General features: G+C 40.9%; 2 protein-coding genes across 4 annotated transcripts in view; one reads left to right on the top strand and one right to left on the bottom strand.

The window, feature by feature from the left end:
* Positions 1-17,579, top strand: part of RB195_000818 (uncharacterized protein) — a gene marked incomplete at both ends in the record, with an annotated part of 65,385 nt that extends 47,806 nt beyond the window's left edge. Inside the window, one exon of one of the 2 annotated variants that reach the window (XM_064197352.1) lies at positions 17,493-17,579. In XM_064197352.1, coding sequence (XP_064053232.1) covers positions 17,493-17,579 — 87 coding nt within the window. The remainder of the gene's footprint in view (positions 1-17,492) is intronic. The other variant, XM_064197351.1, reaches the window with a different exon arrangement.
* A 344-nt stretch (positions 17,580-17,923) lies between these two features.
* Positions 17,924-26,733, bottom strand: RB195_000817 (uncharacterized protein; the record flags this gene model as incomplete). 2 transcript variants are annotated; one of them, XM_064197349.1, is made up of 20 exons in its annotated part: positions 17,924-18,019; positions 18,087-18,174; positions 20,095-20,198; positions 20,720-20,818; positions 20,983-21,100; positions 21,168-21,258; positions 21,437-21,527; positions 21,620-21,763; positions 21,834-22,049; positions 22,493-22,591; positions 22,726-22,809; positions 22,870-22,968; positions 23,023-23,091; positions 23,181-23,303; positions 24,339-24,473; positions 24,526-24,669; positions 24,758-24,874; positions 24,964-25,046; positions 25,379-25,480; positions 26,619-26,733. In XM_064197349.1, 20 exons carry the CDS (start codon positions 26,731-26,733, stop codon positions 17,924-17,926), a joined length of 2,217 nt encoding a protein of 738 aa, XP_064053230.1. The 2 variants fall into 2 exon arrangements, with proteins under 2 accessions (XP_064053230.1, XP_064053231.1); XM_064197350.1 differs by lacking the exon at positions 26,619-26,733 and having other exon boundaries at positions 25,379-25,436.
* Between the last annotated feature and the right edge of the window lie 796 nt (positions 26,734-27,529).

The raw sequence follows: 27,529 nt of genomic DNA, 5'->3' as shown, positions 1-27,529 counted from the left end.
AATTGGTGAAGTATGACGTACTGGAAATTTATGTTCATTTTTCCCCTCCTTTCCGGGGAAAATCTGCTCTTTTATTCCACGCGTTAAAATTTGAAAGGCAACCACGTACGAGTACGAAAATCGCTTGAAAGCACATTATATTTACGGCTTTCTCTGACCACGCTAACGGAATGGTCCGGAGTTAGTGGGTTATCATTGTCAGAACCACCCCATTAGCAATCACTTGACCTCCACTAGTTTTCCCATTTTGCTGTGGTGATATCATGCGCGATATTTACATTAAAAACAATTGGTGAAGTACGACCTACTGGAAATTTATCTTCATTTTTCCCCTCCTTTCCGGGGAAAATCTGCTCTTTTATTCCACGCGTTAAAATTTGAAAGGCAACCACGTACGAGTACGAATCGCTTGAAAGCACATTATATTTACGGCTTTCTCTGACCACGCTAACGGAATGGTCCGGAGTTAGTGGGTTATCATTGTCAGAACCACCCCATTAGCAATCACTTGACCTCCACTAGTTTTCCCATTTTGCTGTGATGGTATCTTGCACGATATTTACATTTAAAAAAAAGGGTGAAGTATGACGTACTGGAAATTTCTGTTCCTTTTTCCCCTCCTTTCCGGGGAAAATCTGCTCTTTTATTCCACGCGTTAAAATTTGAAAGGCAACCACGTACGAGTACGAATCGCTTGAAAGCACATTATATTTACGGCTTTCTCTGACCACGCTAACGGAATGGTCCGGAGTTAGTGGGTTATCATTGACACAACCACCCCATTAGCAATCACTTGACCTCCACTAGTTTTCCCATTTTGCTGTGATGAAATCTTGCACGATATTTACATTTAAAAAAAAGTGGTGAAGTATGACGTACTGGAAATTTCTGTTCCTTTTTCCCCTCCCTTCCGGGGAAAATCTGCTCTTTTATTCCACGCGTTAAAATTTGAAAGGCAACCACGTACGAGTACGCCAAAAACGAATCGCTTGAAAGTACATTATATTTACGGCTTTCTCTGACCACGCTAACGGAATGGTCCGGAGTTAGTGGGTTATCATTGTCAGAACCACCCCATTAGCAATCACTTGACCTCCACTAGTTTTCCCATTTTGCTGTGATGGTATCTTGCACGATATTTACATTTAAAAAAAGGGTGAAGTATGACGTACTGGAAATTTCTGTTCCTTTTTCCCCTCCCTTCCGGGTGAATCTGCTCTTTTATTCCACGCGTTAAAATTTGAAAGGCAACCACGTACGCAATTCCGTTAGTGAAGTCAGACCCACTTACTCCGGACCATTCTGAAAGGAAGTTTTACGAATACGAATGTGCTTTTATGCACATTATATTTACAGCTTTCTCTGACCACGCTAACGGAATGGTCCGGAGTTAGTGGGTTATCATTGACACAACCACCCCATTAGCAATCACTTGACCTCCACTAGTTTTCCCATTTTGCTGTGGTGATATCATGCGCGATATTTACATAAAAACAATTGGTGAAGTACGACATACTGGAAATTTATCTTCATTTTTCCCCTCCTTTCCGGGGAAATCTGCTCTTTTTATTCCACGCGTTAAAATTTGAAAGGCAACCACGTACGAGTACGAATCGCTTGAAAGCACATTATATTTACGGCTTTCTCTGACCACGCTAACGGAATGGTCCGGAGTTAGTGGGTTATCATTGACACAACCACCCCATTAGCAATCACTTGACCTCCACTAGTTTTCCCATTTTGCTGTGATGAAATCTTGAACGATATTTACATAAAAACAATTGGTGAAGTACGACCTACTGGAAATTTCTGTTCTTTTCCTTCCATTTCCCCTCTCCGGGGAAAATCTGCTCTTTTATTCCACGCGTTAAAATTTGAAAGGCAACCACGTACGAGTACGAATCGCTTGAAAGCACATTATATTTACGGCTTTCTCTGACCACGCTAACGGAATGGTCCGGAGTTAGTGGGTTATCATTGACACAACCACCCCATTAGCAATCACTTGACCTCCACTAGTTTTCCCATTTTGCTGTGATGGTATCTTGAACGATATTTACATTTAAGAAAAAGGGTGAAGTATGACGTACTGGAAATTTCTGTTCCTTTTTCCCCTCCCTTCCGGGGGAAATCTGCCCTTTTATTCCACGCGTTAAAATTTGAAAGGCAACCACGTACGCAGTCCGTTAGCTGAAAGTCAGACCCCTACTCCCGACCATTGAGAGTCCTTAAATATAATGTTTTGCACATTATATTTACAGCTTTCTCTGACCACGCTAACGGAATGGTCCGGAGTTAGTGGGTTATCACTGACACAACCACCCCATTAGCAATCACTTGACCTCCACTAGTTTTCCCATTTTGCTGTGGTGATATCATGCGCGATATTTACATAAAAACAATTGGTGAAGTGCGACATACTGGAAATTTATCTTCATTTTCCCTCCTTTCCGGGAAAATCTGCTCTTTTATTCCACGCGTTAAAATTTGAAGGGCAACCACGTACGATCGCAGTACGAATCCCTTGAAACAAATTTTCAAAAACTTTCGCACATCATATTTACAGCTTTCTCTGACCACGCTGACGGAATGGTCCGGAGTTAGTGGGTTATCATTGACACAACCACCCCATTAGCAATCACTTGACCTCCACTAGTTTTCCCATTTTGCTGTGATGAAATCTTGAACGATATTTACATAAAAACAGTTGGTGAAGTATGACTTACTGGAAATTTCTCTTCCATTTTTCCCCTCCCTTCCCGGTAAAAATCTGCCCTTTTATTCAATGCGTTAAAATTTGAAAGGCAACCTACGTATGTGGTGTCGGTAGTGGGCGGCACAAGTTAAACAACATGAATATCATGACATCCGGCGCATAAAAAGCAATATTATATTGAGAGATTTCTCTGTATACACGCTAACGGAATGGTCCGAGTTAGTGGGTAATATAATTGACAAACCCATTAGAAATGGCTCTATTTGACTTCCACTAGTCCTCTTTCTAAATTTTAACGCGTGGAATATAAAGGCCGAGATTTCCAGAAAAAAAGGCGAAGTGAAAAATGGGCAAACTCCAGTACAGGTCATACTTCACCAATCCGTTTTTAAGTGCCAAATATCGCAAGATATCACCAAATTTCATCGAATGGGAAAACTAGTGGAGGTCAAGTGATTGCTAATGGGGTGGTTGTGTCAATGATAACCCACTAACTCCGGACCATTCCGTCAGCGTGGTCAGAGAAAGCTATAAATATAATGTGCTTTCAAGCGATTCGTACTCGTACGTGGTTGCCCTTCGAATTTTAACGCGTGGAATAAAAGACCAGGTTTTTACCGGAAGGGAGGGAAAAATGAAGATAAATTTCCAGTAGATCATACTTCACCAATTGTTTTTATGTAAATATCGTGCAAGATATCACCACAGCAAAATGGGAAAACTAGTGGAGGTCAAGTGATTGCTAATGGGGTGGTTGTGTCAATGATAACCCACTAACTCCGGACCATTCCGTCGGCGTGGTCAGAGAAAGCTGTAAATATGATGTGCGAAAGCACTCAAGCGATTCGTACTCGTACGTGGTTGCCTTTCAAATTTTTAACGCGTGGAATAAAAGACCAGATTTTCCCCGGAAGGGAAGGGAAAAATGAGGATAAATTTCCAGTAGATCATACTTCACCAATTGTTTTTATGTAAATATCGTGCAAGATATCACCACAGCAAAATGGGAAAACTAGTGGAGGTCAAGTGATTGCTAATGGGGTGGTTCTGACAATGATAACCCACTAACTCCGGACCATTCCGTCAGCGTGGTCAGAGAAAGCTGTAAATATAATGTGCTTTCAAGCGATTCGTACTCGTACGTGGTTGCCTTTCAAATTTTAACGCGTGGAATAAAAGACCAGATTTCCAAAGGAAGGGAAGGGAAAAATGAGGATAAATTTCCAGTAGGTCATACTTCACCAATTGTTTTTATGTAAATATCGTGCAAGATATCACCACAGCAAAATGGGAAAACTAGTGGAGGTCAAGTGATTGCTAATGGGGTGGTTGTGTCAATGATAACCCACTAACTCCGGACCATTCCGTTAGCGTGCTCAGAGAAAGCTGTAAATATAATGTGCTTTCAAGCGATTCGTACTCGTACGTGGTTGCCTTTCAAATTTTAACGCGTGGAATAAAAGACCAGATTTTTACCGGGAAGGGAGGGGAAAAAGACGATAAATTTCCAGTAGATCATACTTCACCAATTGTTTTTATGTAAATATCGTGCAAGATATCACCACAGCAAAATGGGAAAACTAGTGGAGGTCAAGTGATTGCTAATGGGGTGGTTCTGACAATGATAACCCACTAACTCCGGACCATTCCGTTAGCGTGGTCAGAGAAAGCTGTAAATATAATGTGCTTTCAAGCGATTCGTACTCGTACGTGGTTGCCTTTCAAATTTTAACGCGTGGAATAAAAAAGCAGATTTTCACCCGGAAGGGAGGGGAAAAAACGAAGATAAATTTCCAGTAGGTCATACTTCACAAATTGTTTTTATGTAAATATCGTGCAAGATATCACCACAGCAAAATGGGAAAACTAGTGGAGGTCAAGTGATTGCTAATGGGGTGGTTGTGTCAATGATAACCCACTAACTCCGGACCATTCCGTCAGCGTGGTCAGAGAAAGCTGTAAATATAATGTGCTTTCAAGCGATTCGTACTCGTACGTGGTTGCCTTGCAAATTTTAACGCGTGGAATAAAAGACCAGATTTCCAATGGAAGGGAAGGGAAAAATGAAGATAAATTTCCAGTAGATCATACTTCACCAATTGTTTTTATGTAAATATCGTGCAAGATATCACCACAGCAAAATGGGAAAACTAGTGGAGGTCAAGTGATTGCTAATGGGGTGGTTGTGTCAATGATAACCCACTAACTCCGGACCATTCCGTTAGCGTGGTCAGAGAAAGCTGTAAATATAATGTGCTTTCAAGCGATTCGTACTGGCGTACGTGGTTGCCTTTCAAATTTTAACGCGTGGAATAAAAGACCAGATTTTCACCCGGAAGGGAGGGAAAAATGAAGAGAAATTTCCAGTAGGTCATACTTCACCAATTGTTTTTATGTAAATATCGTGCAAGATATCACCACAGCAAAATGGGAAAACTAGTGGAGGTCAAGTGATTGCTAATGGGGTGGTTCTGACAATGATAACCCACTAACTCCGGACCATTCCGTCAGCGTGCTCAGAGAAAGCTATAAATATAATGTGCTTTCAAGCGATTCGTACTCGTACGTGGTTGCCTTTCAAATTTTAACGCGTGGAATAAAAGACCAGATTTCCAAAGGAAGGGAAGGGAAAAATGAAGATAAATTTCCAGTAGATCATACTTCACCAATTGTTTTTATGTAAATATCGTGCAAGATATCACCACAGCAAAATGGGAAAACTAGTGGAGGTCAAGTGATTGCTAATGGGATGGTTGTGTCAATGATAACCCACTAACTCCGGACCATTCCGTCGGCGTGGTCAGAGAAAGCTATAAATATAATGTGCTTTCAAGCGATTCGTACTCGTACGTGGTTGCCTTTCAAATTTTAACGCGTGGAATAAAAGACCAGATTTTTACCGGAAGGGAGGGGAAAAATGAAGATAAATTTCCAGTAGATCATACTTCACCAATTGTTTTTATGTAAATATCGTGCAAGATATCACCACAGCAAAATGGGAAAACTAGTGGAGGTCAAGTGATTGCTAATGGGGTGGTTCTGACAATGATAACCCACTAACTCCGGACCATTCCGTTAGCGTGGTCAGAGAAAGCTGTAAATATAATGTGCTTTCAAGCGATTCGTACTCGTACGTGGTTGCCTTTCAAATTTTAACGCGTGGAATAAAACACCAGATTTCTACCGGAAGGGAGGGGAAAAATGAAGATAAATTTCCAGTAGATCATACTTCACCAATTGTTTTTATGTAAATATCGTGCAAGATATCACCACAGCAAAATGGGAAAACTAGTGGAGGTCAAGTGATTGCTAATGGGGTGGTTGTGTCAATGATAACCCACTAACTCCGGACCATTCCGTCAGCGTGCTCAGAGAAAGCTATAAATATAATGTGCTTTCAAGCGATTCGTACTCGTACGTGGTTGCCTTTCAAATTTTAACGCGTGGAATAAAAGACCAGATTTTTACCGGAAGGGAGGGAAAAATGAAGATAAATTTCCAGTAGATCATACTTCACCAACTGTTTTTATGTAAATATCGTGCAAGATATCACCACAGCAAAATGGGAAAACTAGTGGAGGTCAAGTGATTGCTAATGGGGTGGTTGTGTCAATGATAACCCACTAACTCCGGACCATTCCGTCGGCGTGGTCAGAGAAAGCTGTAAATATAATGTGCTTTCAAGCGATTCGTACTCGTACGTGGTTGCCTTTCAAATTTTAACGCGTGGAATAAAAGACCAGATTTCACCCGGAAGGGAAGGGAAAAATGAAGATAAATTTCCAGTAGATCATACTTCACAAATTGTTTTTATGTAAATATCGTGCAAGATATCAGCACAGCAAAATGGGAAAACTAGTGGAGGTCAAGTGATTGCTAATGGGGTGGTTCTGACAATGATAACCCACTAACTCCGGACCATTCCGGCAGCGTGGTCAGAGAAAGCTGTAAATATAATGTGCTTTCAAGCGATTCGTACTCGTACGTGGTTGCCTTTCAAATTTTAACGCGTGGAATAAAAGACCAGATTTTTACCGGAAGGGAGGGGAAAAATGAAGATAAATTTCCAGTAGATCATACTTCACCAACTGTTTTTATGTAAATATCGTGCAAGATATCACCACAGCAAAATGGGAAAACTAGTGGAGGTCAAGTGATTGCTAATGGGGTGGTTCTGACAATGATAACCCACTAACTCCGGACCATTCCGTCAGCGTGCTCAGAGAAAGCTGTAAATATGATGTGCTTTCAAGCGATTCGTACTCGTACGTGGTTGCCTTTCAAATTTTAACGCGTGGAATAAAAGAGCCAGATTTACTACCGGAAGGGAGGGGAAAAAGAAGATAAATTTCCAGTAGATCATACTTCACCAATTGTTTTTATGTAAATATCGTGCAAGATATCACCACAGCAAAATGGGAAAACTAGTGGAGGTCAAGTGATTGCTAATGGGGTGGTTCTGACAATGATAACCCACTAACTCCGGACCATTCCGTCAGCGTGGTCAGAGAAAGCTGTAAATATAATGTGCTTTCAAGCGATTCGTACTCGTACGTGGTTGCCTTTCAAATTTTAACGCGTGGAATAAAAGACCAGATTTCAACCGGAAGGGAGGGGAAAAATGAAGATAAATTTCCAGTAGATCATACTTCACCAACTGTTTTTATGTAAATATCGTGCAAGATATCAGCACAGCAAAATGGGAAAACTAGTGGAGGTCAAGTGATTGCTAATGGGGTGGTTCTGACAATGATAACCCACTAACTCCGGACCATTCCGTCGGCGTGGTCAGAGAAAGCTGTAAATATAATGTGCTTTCAAGCGATTCGTACTCGTACGTGGTTGCCTTTCAAATTTTAACGCGTGGAATAAAAGACCAGGTTTTTACCGGAAGGGAGGGAAAAATGAAGATAAATTTCCAGTAGATCATACTTCACCAATTGTTTTTATGTAAATATCGTGCAAGATATCAGCACAGCAAAATGGGAAAACTAGTGGAGGTCAAGTGATTGCTAATGGGGTGGTTCTGACAATGATAACCCACTAACTCCGGACCATTCCGTCAGCGTGCTCAGAGAAAGCTGTAAATATGATGTGCTTTCAAGCGATTCGTACTCGTACGTGGTTGCCTTGCAAATTTTAACGCGTGGAATAAGATAAAACACCAGATTTCTACCGGAAGGGAGGGGAAAAATGAAGATAAATTTCCAGTAGATCATACTTCACCAATTGTTTTTATGTAAATATCGTGCAAGATATCACCACAGCAAAATGGGAAAACTAGTGGAGGTCAAGTGATTGCTAATGGGGTGGTTGTGTCAATGATAACCCACTAACTCCGGACCATTCCGTCAGCGTGGTCAGAGAAAGCTGTAAATATAATGTGCTTTCAAGCGATTCGTACTCGTACGTGGTTGCCTTTCAAATTTTAACGCCTGGAATAAAACACCAGATTTCACCCGGAAGGGAGGGGAAAAAGACAGATAAATTTCCAGTAGATCATACTTCACCAATTGTTTTTATGTAAATATCGTGCAAGATATCACCACAGCAAAATGGGAAAACTAGTGGAGGTCAAGTGATTGCTAATGGGGTGGTTCTGACAATGATAACCCACTAACTCCGGACCATTCCGTCAGCGTGGTCAGAGAAAGCTGTAAATATGATGTGCGTTCAAGCGATTCGTACTGCGTACGTGGTTGCCTTTCAAATTTTAACGCGTGGAATAAAAGACCAGATTTTTACCGGAAGGGAGGGGAAAAATGAAGATAAATTTCCAGTAGATCATACTTCACCAATTGTTTTTATGTAAATATCGTGCAAGATATCACCACAGCAAAATGGGAAAACTAGTGGAGGTCAAGTGATTGCTAATGGGGTGGTTGTGTCAATGATAACCCACTAACTCCGGACCATTCCGTTAGCGTGGTCAGAGAAAGCTGTAAATATAATGTGCTTTCAAGCGATTCGTACTCGTACGTGGTTGCCTTTCAAATTTTAACGCGTGGAATAAAAGAGCAGATTTTACCGGAAGGGAGGGGAAAAATGAAGATAAATTTCCAGTAGATCATACTTCACCAACTGTTTTTATGTAAATATCGTGCAAGATATCACCACAGCAAAATGGGAAAACTAGTGGAGGTCAAGTGATTGCTAATGGGGTGGTTGTGTCAATGATAACCCACTAACTCCGGACCATTCCGTTAGCGTGGTCAGAGAAAGCTGTAAATATAATGTGCTTTCAAGCGATTCGTACTGGCGTACGTGGTTGCCTTTCAAATTTTAACGCGTGGAATAAAAGAGCAGATTTTCACCGGAAGGGAGGGGAAAAATGACAGATAAATTTCCAGTAGATCATACTTCACAAATTGTTTTTATGTAAATATCGTGCAAGATATCACCACAGCAAAATGGGAAAACTAGTGGAGGTCAAGTGATTGCTAATGGGGTGGTTCTGACAATGATAACCCACTAACTCCGGACCATTCCGTTAGCGTGGTCAGAGAAAGCTGTAAATATAATGTGCTTTCAAGCGATTCGTACTCGTACGTGGTTGCCTTTCAAATTTTAACGCGTGGAATAAAAGACCAGATTTCCACCCGGAAGGGAGGGGAAAAATGAAGATAAATTTCCAGTAGATCATACTTCACAAATTGTTTTTATGTAAATATCGTGCAAGATATCAGCACAGCAAAATGGGAAAACTAGTGGAGGTCAAGTGATTGCCAATGGGGTGGTTGTGTCAATGATAACCCACTAACTCCACACCATTCCGTCAGCGTGGTCAGAGAAAGCTGAAAATATAATGTGCTTTCAAGCGATTCGTACTCGTACGTGGTTGCCTTGCAAATTTTAACGCGTGGAATAAAAGACCAGATTTCCCCCGGAAGGGAGGGGAAAAAGACCAGATAAATTTCCAGTAGATCATACTTCACCAATTGTTTTTATGTAAATATCGTGCAAGATATCACCACAGCAAAATGGGAAAACTAGTGGAGGTCAAGTGATTGCTAATGGGGTGGTTGTGTCAATGATAACCCACTAACTCCGGACCATTCCGTTAGCGTGGTCAGAGAAAGCTGTAAATATAATGTGCTTTCAAGCGATTCGTACTCGTACGTGGTTGCCTTTCAAATTTTAACGCGTGGAATAAAAAAGAGCAGATTTCCAACCGGAAGGGAGGGGAAAAATGAAGATAAATTTCCAGTAGATCATACTTCACCAATTGTTTTTATGTAAATATCGCGCAAGATATCACCACAGCAAAATGGGAAAACTAGTGGAGGTCAAGTGATTGCTAATGGGGTGGTTCTGACAATGATAACCCACTAACTCCGGACCATTCCGTTAGCGTGCTCAGAGAAAGCTGTAAATATAATGTGCTTTCAAGCGATTCGTACTCGTACGTGGTTGCCTTTCAAATTTTAACGCGTGGAATAAAAGAGCAGATTTCCCCCGGAAGGGAGGGGAAAAAGACCAGAAATTTCCAGTAGATCATACTTCACACGTTGTTTTTATGGAAATATCGCGCAAGATATCAATACAGCAAAATGGGAAAACTAGTGGAGGTCAAGTGATTGCTAATGGGGTGGTTCTGACAATGATAACCCACTAACTCCGGACCATTCCGTTAGCGTGCTCAGAGAAAGCTGTAAATATAATGTGCTTTCAAGCGATTCGTACTCGTACGTGGTTGTCTTTCAAATTTTAACGCGTGGAATAAAAGAGCAGAAGTGGGTCTAACTTCACTAACGGAATGGCGTACGTGGTTGCCTTTCAAATTTTAACGCGTGGAATAAAAGAGCAGATTTTTACCGGAAGGGAGGGGAAAAAGACCAGAAATTTCCAGTAGATCATACTTCACCAATTGTTTTTATGTAAATATCGCGCAAGATATCACCACAGCAAAATGGGAAAACTAGTGGAGGTCAAGTGATTGCTAATGGGGTGGTTCTGACAATGATAACCCACTAACTCCGGACCATTCCGTTAGCGTGGTCAGAGAAAGCTGTAAATATAATGTGCTTTCAAGCGATTCGTACTCGTACGTGGTTGCCTTTCAAATTTTAACGCGTGGAATAAGATAAAAGACCAGATTTCCCCCGGAAGGGAGGGGAAAAAGGAAGATAAATTTCCAGTAGGTCGTACTTCACCAATTGTTTTTATGTAAATATCGCGCAAAATATCACCACAGCAAAATGGGAAAACTAGTGGAGGTCAAGTGATTGCTAATGGGGTGGTTGTGTCAATGATAACCCACTAACTCCGGACCATTCCGTTAGCGTGGTCAGAGAAAGCTGTAAATATAATGTGCTTTCAAGCGATTCGTACTCGTACGTGGTTGCCTTTCAAATTTTAACGCGTGGAATAAAAGAGCAGATTCACCCGGAAGGGAGGGGAAAAAGACCAGAAATTTCCAGTAGATCATACTTCACAAGTTGTTTTTATGGAAATATCGCGCAAGATATCACCACAGCAAAATGGGAAAACTAGTGGAGGTCAAGTGATTGCTAATGGGGTGGTTGTGTCAATGATAACCCACTAACTCCGGACCATTCCGTTAGCGTGGTCAGAGAAAGCTGTAAATATAATGTGCTTTCAAGCGATTCGTACTCGTACGTGGTTGCCTTTCAAATTTTAACGCGTGGAATAAAAGAGCAGATTTTCACCCGGAAGGGAGGGGAAAAATGAAGATAAATTTCCAGTAGATCATACTTCACACGTTGTTTTTATGGAAATATCGCGCAAGATATCACCACAACAAAATGGGAAAACTAGGGGAGGTCAAGTGATTGCTAGTGGGGTGGTTGTGTCAATGATAACCCACTAACTCCGGACCATTCCGTTAGCGTGGTCAGAGAAAGCTGTAAATATAATGTGCTTTCAAGCGATTCGTACTCGTACGTGGTTGCCTTTCAAATTTTAACGCGTGGAATAAAAAAGCAGAAGTGGGTCTAACTTCACTAACGGAATGGCGTACGTGGTTGCCTTTCAAATTTTAACGCGTGGAATAAAAGAGCAGATTCACCCGGAAGGGAGGGGAAAAAGACCAGAAATTTCCAGTAGATCATACTTCACACGTTGTTTTTATGGAAATATCGCGCAAGATATCACCACAGCAAAATGGGAAAACTAGTGGAGGTCAAGTGATTGCTAATGGGGTGGTTCTGACAATGATAACCCACTAACTCCGGACCATTCCGTTAGCGTGCTCAGAGAAAGCTGTAAATATAATGTGCTTTCAAGCGATTCGTACTCGTACGTGGTTGCCTTTCAAATTTTAACGCGTGGAATAAAAGAGCAGATTTACCCGGAAGGGAGGGGAAAAAGAAGATAAATTTCCAGTAGATCATACTTCACCAATTGTTTTTATGGAAATATCGCGCAAGATATCACCACAACAAAATGGGAAAACTAGTGGAGGTCAAGTGATTGCTAATGGGGTGGTTGTGTCAATGATAACCCACTAACTCCGGACCATTCCGTTAGCGTGGTCAGAGAAAGCTGTAAATATAATGTGCTTTCAAGCGATTCGTACTCGTACGTGGTTGCCTTTCAAATTTTAACGCGTGGAATAAAAGACCAGATTTCCAAAGGAAGGGAAGGGAAAAATGAAGATAAATTTCCAGTAGATCATACTTCACAAATTGTTTTTATGTAAATATCGTGCAAGATATCAGCACAGCAAAATGGGAAAACTAGTGGAGGTCAAGTGATTGCTAATGGGGTGGTTGTGACAATGATAACCCACTAACTCCGGACCATTCCGTTAGCGTGCTCAGAGAAAGCTGTAAATATAATGTGCTTTCAAGCGATTCGTACTCGTACGTGGTTGCCTTTCAAATTTTAACGCGTGGAATAAAAAAGCAGAAGTGGGTCTAACTTCACTAACGGAATGGCGTACGTGGTTGCCTTTCAAATTTTAACGCGTGGAATAAAAGAGCAGATTCACCCGGAAGGGAGGGGAAAAAGACCAGAAATTTCCAGTAGATCATACTTCACCAATTGTTTTTATGTAAATATCGCGCAAGATATCACCACAGCAAAATGGGAAAACTAGTGGAGGTCAAGTGATTGCTAATGGGGTGGTTCTGACAATGATAACCCACTAACTCCGGACCATTCCGTTAGCGTGCTCAGAGAAAGCTGTAAATATAATGTGCTTTCAAGCGATTCGTACTCGTACGTGGTTGCCTTTCAAATTTTAACGCGTGGAATAAAAGAGCAGATTTCCCCGGAAGGGAGGGGAAAAAGACCAGAAATTTCCAGTAGATCATACTTCACCAATTGTTTTTATGGAAATATCGCGCAAGATATCACCACAGCAAAATGGGAAAACTAGTGGAGGTCAAGTGATTGCTAATGGGGTGGTTGTGTCAATGATAACCCACTAACTCCGGACCATTCCGTTAGCGTGGTCAGAGAAAGCTGTAAATATAATGTGCTTTCAAGCGATTCGTACTCGTACGTGGTTGCCTTTCAAATTTTAACGCGTGGAATAAAAAAAGACCAGATTTCCCCGGAAGGGAGGGGAAAAAGAAGAGAAATTTCCAGTACGATCATACTTCACCAATTGTTTTTATGGAAATATCGCGCAAGATATCACCACAGCAAAATGGGAAAACTAGTGGAGGTCAAGTGATTGCTAATGGGGTGGTTGTGACAATGATAACCCACTAACTCCGGACCATTCCGTTAGCGTGCTCAGAGAAAGCTGTAAATATAATGTGCTTTCAAGCGATTCGTACTCGTACGTGGTTGCCTTTCAAATTTTAACGCGTGGAATAAAAGAGCAGATTCACCCGGAAGGGAGGGGAAAAAGACCAGAAATTTCCAGTAGATCATACTTCACACGTTGTTTTTATGGAAATATCGCGCAAGATATCACCACAGCAAAATGGGAAAACTAGTGGAGGTCAAGTGATTGCTAATGGGGTGGTTCTGACAATGATAACCCACTAACTCCGGACCATTCCGTTAGCGTGCTCAGAGAAAGCTGTAAATATAATGTGCTTTCAAGCGATTCGTACTCGTGTGTGTTTTTTTTTTTATTTTTTTTGGGGGGAAAAAAAAAGAAGAAGTGGGTCTAACTTCACTAACGGAATGGCGTACGTGGTTGCCTTTCAAATTTTAACGCGTGGAATAAAAGAGCAGATTCACCCGGAAGGGAGGGGAAAAAGACCAGAAATTTCCAGTAGATCATACTTCACACGTTGTTTTTATGGAAATATCGCGCAAGATATCACCACAGCAAAATGGGAAAACTAGTGGAGGTCAAGTGATTGCTAATGGGGTGGTTCTGACAATGATAACCCACTAACTCCGGACCATTCCGTTAGCGTGGTCAGAGAAAGCTGTAAATATAATGTGCTTTCAAGCGATTCGTACTCGTACGTGGTTGCCTTTCAAATTTTAACGCGTGGAATAAGATAAAAGACCAGATTTCCCACGGAAGGGAGAGGAAAAATGAAGATAAATTTCCGTACGTCATACTTCACCAATTGTTTTTATGGAAATATCGCGCAAGATATCACCACAACAAAATGGGAAAACTAGGGGAGGTCAAGTGATTGCTAGTGGGGTGGTTGTGTCAATGATAACCCACTAACTCCGGACCATTCCGTTAGCGTGCTCAGAGAAAGCTGTAAATATAATGTGCTTTCAAGCGATTCGTACTCGTACGTGGTTGCCTTTCAAATTTTAACGCGTGGAATAAAAGAGCAGATTCACCCGGAAGGGAGGGGAAAAAGACCAGAAATTTCCAGTAGATCATACTTCACCAATTGTTTTTATGGAAATATCGCGCAAGATATCACCACAGCAAAATGGGAAAACTAGTGGAGGTCAAGTGATTGCTAATGGGGTGGTTCTGACAATGATAACCCACTAACTCCGGACCATTCCGTTAGCGTGCTCAGAGAAAGCTGTAAATATAATGTGCTTTCAAGCGATTCGTACTCGTACGTGGTTGCCTTTCAAATTTTAACGCGTGGAATAAAAAAAGAGCAGATTTCACCCGGAAGGGAGGGGAAAAATGAAGAGAAATTTCCAGTAGGTCATACTTCACCAAGTTGTTTTTATGGAAATATCGCGCAAGATATCACCACAGCAAAATGGGAAAACTAGTGGAGGTCAAGTGATTGCTAATGGGGTGGTTCTGACAATGATAACCCACTAACTCCGGACCATTCCGTTAGCGTGCTCAGAGAAAGCTGTAAATATAATGTGCTTTCAAGCGATTCGTACTCGTACGTGGTTGCCTTTCAAATTTTAACGCGTGGAATAAAAGAGCAGAAGTGGGTCTAACTTCACTAACGGAATGGCGTACGTGGTTGCCTTTCAAATTTTAACGCGTGGAATAAAAGAGCAGATTCACCCGGAAGGGAGGGGAAAAAGACCAGAAATTTCCAGTAGATCATACTTCACACGTTGTTTTTATGGAAATATCGCGCAAGATATCACCACAGCAAAATGGGAAAACTAGTGGAGGTCAAGTGATTGCTAATGGGGTGGTTCTGACAATGATAACCCACTAACTCCGGACCATTCCGTTAGCGTGGTCAGAGAAAGCTGTAAATATAATGTGCTTTCAAGCGATTCGTACTCGTACGTGGTTGTCTTTCAAATTTTAACGCGTGGAATAAAAGAGCAGAAGTGGGTCTAACTTCACTAACGGAATGGCGTACGTGGTTGCCTTTCAAATTTTAACGCGTGGAATAAAAGAGCAGATTCACCCGGAAGGGAGGGGAAAAAGACCAGAAATTTCCAGTAGGTCATACTTCACCAATTGTTTTTATGTAAATATCGCGCAAGATATCACCACAGCAAAATGGGAAAACTAGTGGAGGTCAAGTGATTGCTAATGGGGTGGTTCTGACAATGATAACCCACTAACTCCGGACCATTCCGTTAGCGTGGTCAGAGAAAGCTGTAAATATAATGTGCTTTCAAGCGATTCGTACTCGTACGTGGTTGCCTTTCAAATTTTAACGCGTGGAATAAGATAAAAGACCAGATTTCCCACGGAAGGGAGAGGAAAAATGAAGATAAATTTCCGTACGTCATACTTCACCAATTGTTTTTATGTAAATATCGCGCAAGATATCAATACAGCAAAATGGGAAAACTAGTGGAGGTCAAGTGATTGCTAATGGGGTGGTTCTGACAATGATAACCCACTAACTCCGGACCATTCCGTTAGCGTGCTCAGAGAAAGCTGTAAATATAATGTGCTTTCAAGCGATTCGTACTCGTACGTGGTTGCCTTTCAAATTTTAACGCGTGGAATAAAAGAGCAGATTCACCCGGAAGGGAGGGGAAAAAGACCAGAAATTTCCAGTAGATCATACTTCACACGTTGTTTTTATGGAAATATCGCGCAAGATATCACCACAGCAAAATGGGAAAACTAGTGGAGGTCAAGTGATTGCTAATGGGGTGGTTCTGACAATGATAACCCACTAACTCCGGACCATTCCGTTAGCGTGCTCAGAGAAAGCTGTAAATATAATGTGCTTTCAAGCGATTCGTACTCGTACGTGGTTGTCTTTCAAATTTTAACGCGTGGAATAAAAGAGCAGAAGTGGGTCTAACTTCACTAACGGAATGGCGTACGTGGTTGCCTTTCAAATTTTAACGCGTGGAATAAAAGAGCAGATTCACCCGGAAGGGAGGGGAAAAAGACCAGAAATTTCCAGTAGGTCATACTTCACCAATTGTTTTTATGTAAATATCGCGCAAGATATCACCACAGCAAAATGGGAAAACTAGTGGAGGTCAAGTGATTGCTAATGGGGTGGTTGTGTCAATGATAACCCACTAACTCCGGACCATTCCGTTAGCGTGCTCAGAGAAAGCTGTAAATATAATGTGCTTTCAAGCGATTCGTACTCGTACGTGGTTGCCTTTCAAATTTTAACGCGTGGAATAAAAGAGCAGATTCACCCGGAAGGGAGGGGAAAAAGACCAGAAATTTCCAGTAGATCATACTTCACACGTTGTTTTTATGGAAATATCGCGCAAGATATCACCACAACAAAATGGGAAAACTAGGGGAGGTCAAGTGATTGCTAGTGGGGTGGTTGTGTCAATGATAACCCACTAACTCCGGACCATTCCGTTGTAGAACTCAGGGAGAGCTATAAATTTAATGTGCTTTCAAGCGATTCGTACGCGTACGTGGTTGCCTTTCAAATTTTTAGGCGTGGAATAAGACAAAAGACCAGACTCCTACCGGAAGAGAGGGGAAAAATGGAGAGAAATTTCCAGCACGTCATACTTCACCCAGTTTTTATGAAAATTTCATGAAAAATGTTACCATAGAGAGAAAAACAATGGAGGTCAAATGATTCTGCATTGAAGCGAACGCGCTGGCTCGTAGCGAGTTCATTAACGCTTATCATTTTACGCTTCTTCCACGAATATGCCAGGGTAACCGCCCGCAAAAATGTCTTTCTTCTTCAATGCTTTTTTGTAAGAAAAATTGCGGTGCATATAAGAGTAAGTCACCTTTTCTTGTGAGAAACCCACAGTGCGCACATAAATTCTTTTATGATGATGACCTAACATGATCGAGTTCGCCCTTCTCTGTCTTTCTAGCTGCATCTCCATATGTAGGCGGTAGTTTCATCGAGTCTAAAACTTCTAAGTAGAATAGAGGCATCATACCTAAATTAGAAAGGGCGAAAGGCTTGTTAAGGAGAGTTCCTGAAGTCTTGATCGAAAACCCAACTACAGTAAGAGACTACCATAGACCCGCCATAAGTTTTTTTTTCAGTTCGATAAAGCAAAACTGCCTTTCACAACTTGTATCCTCTTGTCGAACGACAAATCTACACAAGGAATAAAAGAGGGGAAGAAATGAGTAACCGATTTGATTAATAAAATATGTCAGGCATCTTTGAATTTCAACAATGATGAATAATCACATAACCCACCTAAGAACAACCGGACATTTCAAAAATAAAGGATATGTAGAGTGAAAGAGTGAGACATACTTATTTGGTAGTGATTATAAACCACTGACGTGCCACAAACAAGAATTAGAGCAAGAATTATGAGCAGTTCACTATGCCAGATAGTTTAAGAGATAACTCCTTTCAATTATGAAATTTAAAAACATAGTACATAACAATATAGAGGTAACCATCAACGTTAATAATTACAGAACAACATAAGAATCGAAACGGTTAAAATAAACAAGGGAACTCAATCTGCATCCAGTCCAGCCATTCGTAGAATTTGTTCGCAAACCTTTTTGTACAGAAAAGCATCGCCGCACAAACGCTTTCTTCGAATTCCAATCTTAAACGGACACTTGATTATTCGACGCTGGGTTACAATTCTACTTATTAGAGATTAACCACTCTACCTTTCCCATGTTCTCAACCACAACGACTTCAAGTTCAACAGTTAGTGCGTGTCCAGCCTTATCCTTTTGTCTTCCCGAAATCTTCCACCTTAATTGCGCACAATCACCTCATATAGAAACCAAAACAACATTGATCCGTGATAAAAGGGTTATAGAATCTGTTCACTGGTCATAACTCTCAGAGTCAGACGTAAACAGGGTCAAACGTTTGATGCGATTTTCCCGTCGGGGGATCGTAGAGCCAGGGGATTGCAAAGGAAGGGGATCGTAAGGGAGTGAGCGGTATGCAGTAGTGGATGGAGGATAACATGATAACCAGGACAAAATATTACGTAGTATTAGATAATTACATGCATTATAAAAAGCAATACAATAAATGATAAATAACAACAATAGAAAACAATAAATAACACTAAATGATTACATATAACAAAATATTACATTTATTCTCAAGAGTAGAACAGCATGGAATCCCGAACATTTTGTTTTGAAAATGTACACCGAGTTGACAACGTAACAATGGGACGATCCAGGTTCTACACCACACTGAGTCAAAGTTTTGCAAACATAGAAGCTTGAAACCGCTTCTAAAAGACGAATTATTTGATTATTCGTAGTTTTAGGCAATTCAAAAGTGGATTTATTAGAATTTAATTACCAAAAAAGCACAGATTCTGTACACGGTGTTAAGTTTGGGAGATCGCGATCAACTCCTTAATAAGAGGGGGAGAAGAAAAAATTTACGTAGTTTTTCAGAGAACAAGGTTTGACCTAAAAAGCAATCATGTCGCTCCTTTTTTCCACCTCCTTATCTTTTTGGAATTTTGATGGGACAAAATTTAAAATTTTCTGACATTTTTGGATTCGAAGGGAGAAGTCGCACATAAAGGTTTCCTTAGTCCCCCTACCCGGATATGTGAGTGATTTTCTAAAGCGAAGTCTAATTTTTCTGGGATGGGAAAACATGCCGAATTCGCGATTTTCGCTCACGCACCGAAATGTGTGTGATCTTGAGTAAAATTCAATAACTCGGAATAGCCTAATCCGAAGCAAATTGGCTTCAAGTATGCTGTAGCCAAGGATTTTCCCTATCAGATACCACACCAATCGATCTCCATGGCCTCGCAGCTCTTCCGAATTTGTGATGGGGAAACAATGCCATTTTTCCTATCTTTCCCCATAAAAATCCCACGAAGACCACGAGATGAGAAAAACAGCGGTATTCGCGATACTGTTTTACAGGGCAAACCTTCTTTTCCGAAAAACTAACCGGAATTTGCCTTTTGGTCTTCTTATGACGAAGTTATTCACTAGCTCCCAGACCTAACAATGTGCACAAAATCTGAGCTCTTTTGGTCATTAAACTCCAATAAATATACTTTCAAACTGTTGAATACTGCAAATATAATTATATTCTTCATCTTTTGTAAGGAAAGAATGTTGATTTTTTTGTAAGAATGTTGATTTTGAACTTTGTAAGAATGTTGATTTTTTTTTGCTTTTTTTGTCTTTCTTTCTTCTCCAATTCGATCTATACACCTGACTCTCCTCTTTTTTGTCGTATTATGTGATATAATCCGTATTTTAAAATATTTCATGCATTTTAGGAAAAATTGAATAGAGTAAAGATGGAAATATTTTAATACCAGTATTTCAACAACATTTCAGCGAATTTGATTCTTCTACTACTTGGCATTTATTGGCTTCTGTCAGCTACCAAAATTCACATTTGGCTTCTGTTCCTCGGCTAATTTTCGATTTTGGTTTTTCGAAACACACGAAACCTCCAATATATTGAATTGGCAGTAATCGAGAGTTGTCGCAGGAGAGTAGGACCAGGAGGAGAGGAAGAAGAAAGGGGGAAGGGGGAGGGTGTCGGATGCGGGAGGGTCGACCACGCTTGACACTTTATGTAAAGGATGAGTGCACTCATAATGAAATTTTCCATAGAAACACGATTTTGTTAGGACAAGTGATGCTAGGGTATGTAAGTTAATTTTATGCTCACCCATTAACTTCGTATTTGATGCTCTGCTGTTCAAATACTTTTATTAGCTCCTGCCTTATTCGATCTGGATCAGTAGAGTTAGTGACAGATACGTTGATCTTTCCCTGAAATCATCTATATAGCTTCGAATAGGGACCGAAATTTTTTTTTAAAAAATCCTTTTTGTGTTTTCGATGGATTTTTTATAGATCGTGTATCATGACTTACAACCTACTGAAGCGCACCTACAGAAATTTCATGTATCAAACACAGACTCAAAGACATCATCCCACGAATCTGGCGTGGTATGGATTTTCGTTGGAGCATACCTATATCGGGTCGTAGATTATGAATACAAGGGTGGTTCCGCTCACCTGTCCCTCACTGTAAGCAGACGGCTTCGGAATGCGGTTCCTTACGAGGTCCTCTATTGCAACGGGCAACCCTTGCGTCCCGCCCCCGCCTGCGATTCGTCGAGTGAAATGAATTCCCTATCGGGGCGTCCGAAGCCGTCTGTTTAGAGTGATGCAGGGAAAGATGAGCGGAACCACCCTTGTATTCATAATCTACGACCCGATATAGGTATGCTCCAACGAAAATCCATACCACGCCAGATTCGTGGGTGATGCCTTTAAATAGAACCCACCTCCACAGTTTTCAGAACCTGTGGCGAATCATTTTTCAATTTCCTAGGTGTTAGAAGGTTTATGACCCGATCGGCTTTCCGCTCCAAAGAAGCAAACACCTGAAAAAGAAGAATAGGATAATAAGTTTCTGCCGCTGTAAGACCAACCCTTTTGCTGCTCAATCCGCACTCTAACATGATCCATTGGAACAAAAACAGTATATCGACACATATAGCAGCTTATTTAATCTCTATTATGTTCATGCCCTATTTTTTGTACAAACCCTTTGCTTTAACCGAGGAGTTTTAGCAGTAGAGCGCGGCTGTCGTGTGGAATCACAAGGTGTTTTACCACCAGAAAATGCCGGTGATTCAGCACCAGAACGCTCAGTCGAACGAGCTCTAGAATTCAAACAACTGACAAATACTAGTAATTACTTAAAAATTTTGTTGTCTTTATAAAAGATACCTTTGCCGAGCACCACCTGGGCTGAATAATCCTTTTAGAGCTGGTCTCTGAGGGGTTGTGTATATACTACGTGGTCTCGTACCGCGATCGTCTATAAGAATGTTCAGATGTCTGTGAGAGAAATCCTTTTTTGAAGACTGAAGAGTCGTAGAAAGAGGCAACAACGTAAAAAAGTGTGAACATGTAAAATAAAGCATAAAAAAGAAACACCAACAAATTCGTTCCAGTGCACTCATTTTGAGCTTGAAAACAATTTTAGTTGTGCTAACCTAATATCTTAACAGGCCCTCGTACTCTTACACTTGCTGCACCAGCACGATAGTTCTCCTTATCGCATCCAGATTCGTAGCCAATATTACCCTGTCAATAAGTGATTTACACATAATAATCTGCGTCTAACAATCAATCTCCTGAGAGAACAGCAAAATGATCATCACGGTAAAAAGTACTACCTTGTGACGTGCTGAAGATTTCTGCGCCGGCCTGTACGGGGTTGAGTTAGTAGTCGATGGAGAGTTATAGGCTAATCTTTGTTGAGGAGAACGCCCAGTACATACCGTTGGTGTATTTAAAATCGCATTTATATACGAACTCTTCTAAAAGTGAAGTGAACTATTACACATTGACGTGGTAGATGTAAAACAGGATCACCAAAGAAATACTGACATCCACTCCTTTGTGAGCTCTTTCTCTTTCCCTAACACAGCCTCGATCTCGTTCATTGTGCCTCCACATTGCATCAAATTGTTCACTTATGCTACTTCCAGAGCGGAAGCTCCGAGGGGAGAGGTCAACATCAGGACTGTCCTCAAGTCCAGAAAGGTCGAGATTGTGTTCTAGAGAAGCATGGATAGTCGGAGACGCGGCGACATTTGATTCTCCCTATAATTGAAGGAAATCATGAAATTGACGAAATCTCTCATAGACAATATATATATATATATATATATATATATATATATATATATATATATATATATATATATATATATATATATATGATCAAACGGGATTCTCTGTTCTCGATGATCCGTACATCTCTTAAAAAAGTGAGCAGCATTTCCTTGCTTCTACCTTAGAAACTTCATAAATAAGCAATGTGAGTGCAAAAACGGTCACTATCTTGAACGGTGACTCGAAACAAAAACTAAAAACCGAAAAAAAAAACAATGGTTATATTGGAGAAATCTATGGAACATGTAAAAAAAGATCCGTTCAGTTGATTTAACCCGATGACTTAGCGATCAAAAATGTGGATTTAATTAAGTGATACTCTCCACTTGCAAGTGGAGAGTATCACTTAATTAAATACTCAATGTACTCACAGGTTTTGGTCTCGGAGGAGGTAGGGCTATTTTTCTTCTGCGTCCTTTTTGTTGCAGAAGGAGATAATACGTTGCAGTGAGATAGTCAAACTTCCATTCCTTAAAAGAAACATTGAGTAAGAAGTCACAGAAATGCATGAGCAGGATAAATTCGCAAATGCCATAGCGCTTATAATAGAATTATGAGCATTACAATCATATTTTGAGGAGAGCAAATTTAATGTCAAAAAAACCTTGATCAAAGCAGTCATCTCCGCAAGGGATTTTCGGTGATGGAAAGCCAACTCAGTGGCAACTTCTTCATCGACCACGTTCCTCTGAATTGTTTGTGTTCGTGATTTGGTATTTAGGACAATTTATTTGAGTTTAGTAAGTACATCATATATGCTGGTCCACTTCAGCTTTTGACTGTATTTATGGTTGATCCAAGGATGATCGAGTAACTGTTTGACAGTTATGCGGTACTGAGGGTTGACCTATAGAACGCATAAACTATAACAACAATGAAGAAATAATTCAAATAACCATACCTGCAACATGCTTCGAAGAAGCGCGCGGCTACTTGGGCTAAGCCATTCGGGTTCGTGATAGTTACCTCTCTAAAGTAAAAGTGAACAAAATTCATAATTTTCAATATTTTCCATGGTGCTACTGGATCAGAGAACAAACAAAATCTGCTTATACATACAGCAATCTTGCGGTACAGAAGTTGCATCGATTCGTCTTCGAAGGGCAGTGATCCGCAAAGAAGAGCATATAGTAGCACTCCCATAGACCAAATATCCGCTTCATTTCCGAGGTAAGCCTTGCCCTTAATTTCCGCACTTCATTATAAAGATCACAAAAAATTTTCTGTTATACCATGTTTTTATTTGTGAATCATGTCGTACAATGAAACACTACAGCAAGTACATCTACGTGCACATACGTACGTAGTGCAGGCTAAAAACACCTTAAATCTACCTTAAACATCTGCAGTATGAGCCATGAGAATTGGCCTGTAAATGAAAGTAACTCTAGTTTTAGAGGAGAAATAAAACAAGTCTGGACACTGCAGCACTAAAGAAACTTGCAGAATAGAAATTTTTTCAACATTCAAGATAACCAACAAACATCCACCACAAAATACTAGGACGTTAACTATAGAGGATAAAGGATGACGTTTCTGGCGTTAATCAATTCACTTGGGTGCGTCCCCACGTTCACTTAAATTCGTTCGAGGTTTACGGACGTGTAACTGGCCGTACAGTGACCTGCGATGGCTAGCCGATGTGCCAAGTCAGTGTTTTTATCCTCCCAGACAAGTCTGGTACGAATTTGTCGACCCCGAGGGGATGATAGGCTTAGTGAACAGTAGGCCGGATTCAAACCTCCGATCGATCGTGCAGGAGGCGGAACCTCTAACCGCTACACCACACCCGTCCCGACGTTAACTATACAAGGATGATATTAGGATCTCATTAGTTGAAATAGAGAAAGGATTGCAAAAAAAAAAAAAAACCCAAGCGCACTCTTATTTCTGAAACCTATATGTTCCTTTTTTTTCTCTTATCAGAATTAGCCTACATCCAATAAATCAACTAAGATTATTGATTACGTGTTAGGGCCACGACTCTCTTAGTTATTCACTTCCAGAAATAAGACCACGGTCGAGCGTTCAACCCGAGACTACACTTCATACCCCACGGTTACCTTCTCAGTTAATTTCTTTGCCGCCACAACCTATTTCGAACAAGTTATTATTGGGAAATAATACAACCTCTTCTGATCGCATTGTAGAGAAAATGAATCCATTTCTGCAGAAGGGTGAATGATAATAACAGATTATTATCAAAATGCTACTAACCGCAATGAGTTCTGGAGCAGCATATGCTGGAGAGCCGCAGCATGTATCCAAAGGTCGGGAGAGAGAAGATGGTCTGGCACATAACCCAAAATCTATCACCTTTAGATGAAGATCCTCAGTCAAAAGTAAGTTTTCCTAAAAAGGACACGCTACACTACAACAGATTTGAAAACAACGTAGATCTTACTGGTTTGAGATCCCTATGAGCATATCCCATTGAGTGGACATAAGCCATTGCTTGAACAAGTTGACGGAAAAAATGGCGAGCTTCAGATTCCTCAAGGCGCTCCTTTCTTACAATGTAGTCAAACATCTCGCCTCCACTACAGTACTAGAACATGTATAGTGCTTTGACAAGCGCGATTGCGTTAGAATAGTATTATTATAGATAAAACAACAGAAGTACAGGTGAAACTAACCTCCATAATAATAAAAAATTTGTCCTCTGTATCAATGAACTGATATAAACGACATATATTTTGATGAGATAAAGTCCTAAGTGCGTCCAACTCTGTCGTAACTCTAGGTAGATCATCCTAAAGCAGTAACTTCTAGAACAGATAGATAGTATTCGCCATACAAAGTGAAATAAAGGAATACAACGGGAACTGAAATATCTACATACTCCTATAGCTTTCTTGTCAATGATTTTGATAGCAACCTTAAGACCCGTCAATAAATGTGTGGCTAGCTTGACTTTCCCGAAACCTGAAATAGCGTGTAGCAAATACCATTTCTTTAGAAAAGCGAAGAAGAATGCCAAAAGTCCCAAAGGATGAACTCTAAAAAACGCGGATGAAAACAACAGCTTGTAGAGTAAACATAACTGAAGAGAGCTTGGGAGTATAAATATGGTAACCTGACTGAGGGCTTCAGCATTCTTTATTGGAAGAGCGGTTCCTTACACCTGTACCTTTTTTGACTACATTAACAAGGAGATTAATAGAAGAAATTAAAGACATTCTTCGTAAAACTGCACAAGATTAATGCAACAGGGAAAACTAATTACATAGGATAAACAGTAATATAAAAAGTCGTACCTCCTGAACCCAACTCATCATGTATTGTATACAGTCCTTCGAGTGCTGGGTATGACATATATCCAGCGTCTTCTAAACAGAAGATCCTGTAAAGAAAAACACCTGAAAGCATCCTAAAATTTCTTATAAAAGGGTTGTAGATCTCTCCATGGATATGCAGAGATATCCTAGGTGGAAGTCACGAAAGAAGGCAGACGATATAGAAGTTAATACCATACCATAAGAAATAGTTGGAAATTGGAACAAAAAAGAAACTGGGAGGTGAAATTGCCTCTAGAATAGCGTTGTACTCATAATATTTTTAAATTTGCAAAGATTCGCGCTAAGCGCAGCGCGATCGGAGCGAGGAATCTTCTCAACCTTCTCATCTGCCTTGAAGTATGCGTGGTGTTGAGAATTCGGATCCCTTCTTCATCAGGTGTTCTTATTTCCATCGAGTCGTTTACTTCGTGGTTTTGTAGATGTGATTATTAAATTTGTTAGTCTTTACTGAAATGACGCAGCTATTCTAGCTTCCAAATGATATGGTATTATCGGCGGTGGTAAGGCTAGCATCCCATTCTTCCTAACCATTCCTTCCATTCTTCTTAACCACAAGGAACGCTCGATTTATTGGAAAGTTTTCTTATCTCGTTACAAGAAGATTGTAAGGTGTGTGCAAGTCAAATAGAAAATATGATCTGTAGCTTAAAGGCATCACCCCACGAACCTGAGGTGGTACAGATTTCAGGTGGAGTATTCGTATACGGGATAGCAGATTATGGAGAGGGGGGTGATCCCGCCCATTTCTTTCTAGTTGCCGTGAAAAGCGGCCCGGAAGATGCAGCGCGTGCACAAGGCTGGCGCGCTCCAATCAAACTTTTTCTCGCAGAGGCTTCTTCAGGGCTCACGACGGGTGATAGTCGGATGTGGCAGGGTTTAGGGCTATAGAGAAGGTGGAGCACGGTCGCTCAGCCTAGGCTCTCCAGAAACTGCCGCGTGAGGTGTCGCCTTTGCTTCGAGGCGTTCTGGACGTTTTTTCGCGCATTGCGTCTGGCTAACCACCAGCGTTGCTCCATGTAGAGGCTTGCGTTCATCGTCTAATTATCCTTCAGCAGCTCCAAGAGTAGAACACTTTGCAAACCCTAAAATATGGAGCGTAATTTTGTGATCGTGAGGGTCGACTTTCGGCTGGGCTAGCGCCTGCGCACCACAAAGAATCCAGTGAGCATGCCTTGCAGTCTTGTCGCAGTGAACTCACAACTTGCCCTCAGCGAGGATCGAATCCATAAACTCCTTCCTGTGCCAACGCAGAAGCAAACTTGAGCGATACTCACTCGAACTGCACGGTCACGGTCAATGCTTGCACTGTTCATCTTAAAGGCACGCTGCGGTAGCACGTGAACTGCAAGCGACGATCAATAGTGCAGCAGTGGTATCTGAAACTTCTCCACATCCTATGTGGTGGCATTTTTTACAATCTTTGTGCGCGACAGAGTTTTTACCTTTGAAAAGTGTTCGAAAATCTTTTCGCTCATGCACTACACATCTCAAAGCCATCTTCTAACGACACGGCACATTTACCAAGAGTATGCACAATCTTTATGCTCCGTAGGAGGCCATTACGATATGTGATGTAAAAATGGAGGCCGGAATGCGACTCTTTCGACCCTATCGAGACAATGATCATATCGGATCTGCTCTCCACATGCTACCAGTCATCGTTGCAATAGACACGTCTAACTATGGAGTCGAAGCAATTCTGTCTCATAGTTTTCCGAACTGATCCGATAAAGTAGTCGTGGGAGCCGTTTCCTGAATTCTATCAAGAAAACCCACAAGAAAAATCAGAAAGGAAGCGTTCGCTCTCAATTTAGGCGTGCAAAAGTTTCACCGCTTCTGTCCACGAGCGTTACTTCGTGCTGAAGATCGACTATTTCCTTCAGAACCAAAATTTCTTGGATATATTTGAATGGCTTGTCTCGCATAAGCCTGAACAGCCAGAAAGAGAAATAATTTTTTTTCAGTCATAAGTGGTCATTCGGCAGTTGTTGGCATTATGTAATGGCACCTAACAAATGGCAATATTCCCCCTTTACAGTGAATACGTCAACGTGTACAGTATGTGCTGTAAAAAACAATGGCATAAATGTCAATGAATTTTCAAGTAGA

The sequence above is a fragment of the Necator americanus genome, chromosome IV (assembly GCF_031761385.1).
Source record: "Necator americanus strain Aroian chromosome IV, whole genome shotgun sequence".
Classification (NCBI taxonomy): Eukaryota; Metazoa; Nematoda; class Chromadorea; order Rhabditida; family Ancylostomatidae; genus Necator; species Necator americanus.
Note: the sequence above shows the minus strand (reverse complement) of the source record. Positions and strands in the feature narration are given on the sequence as shown.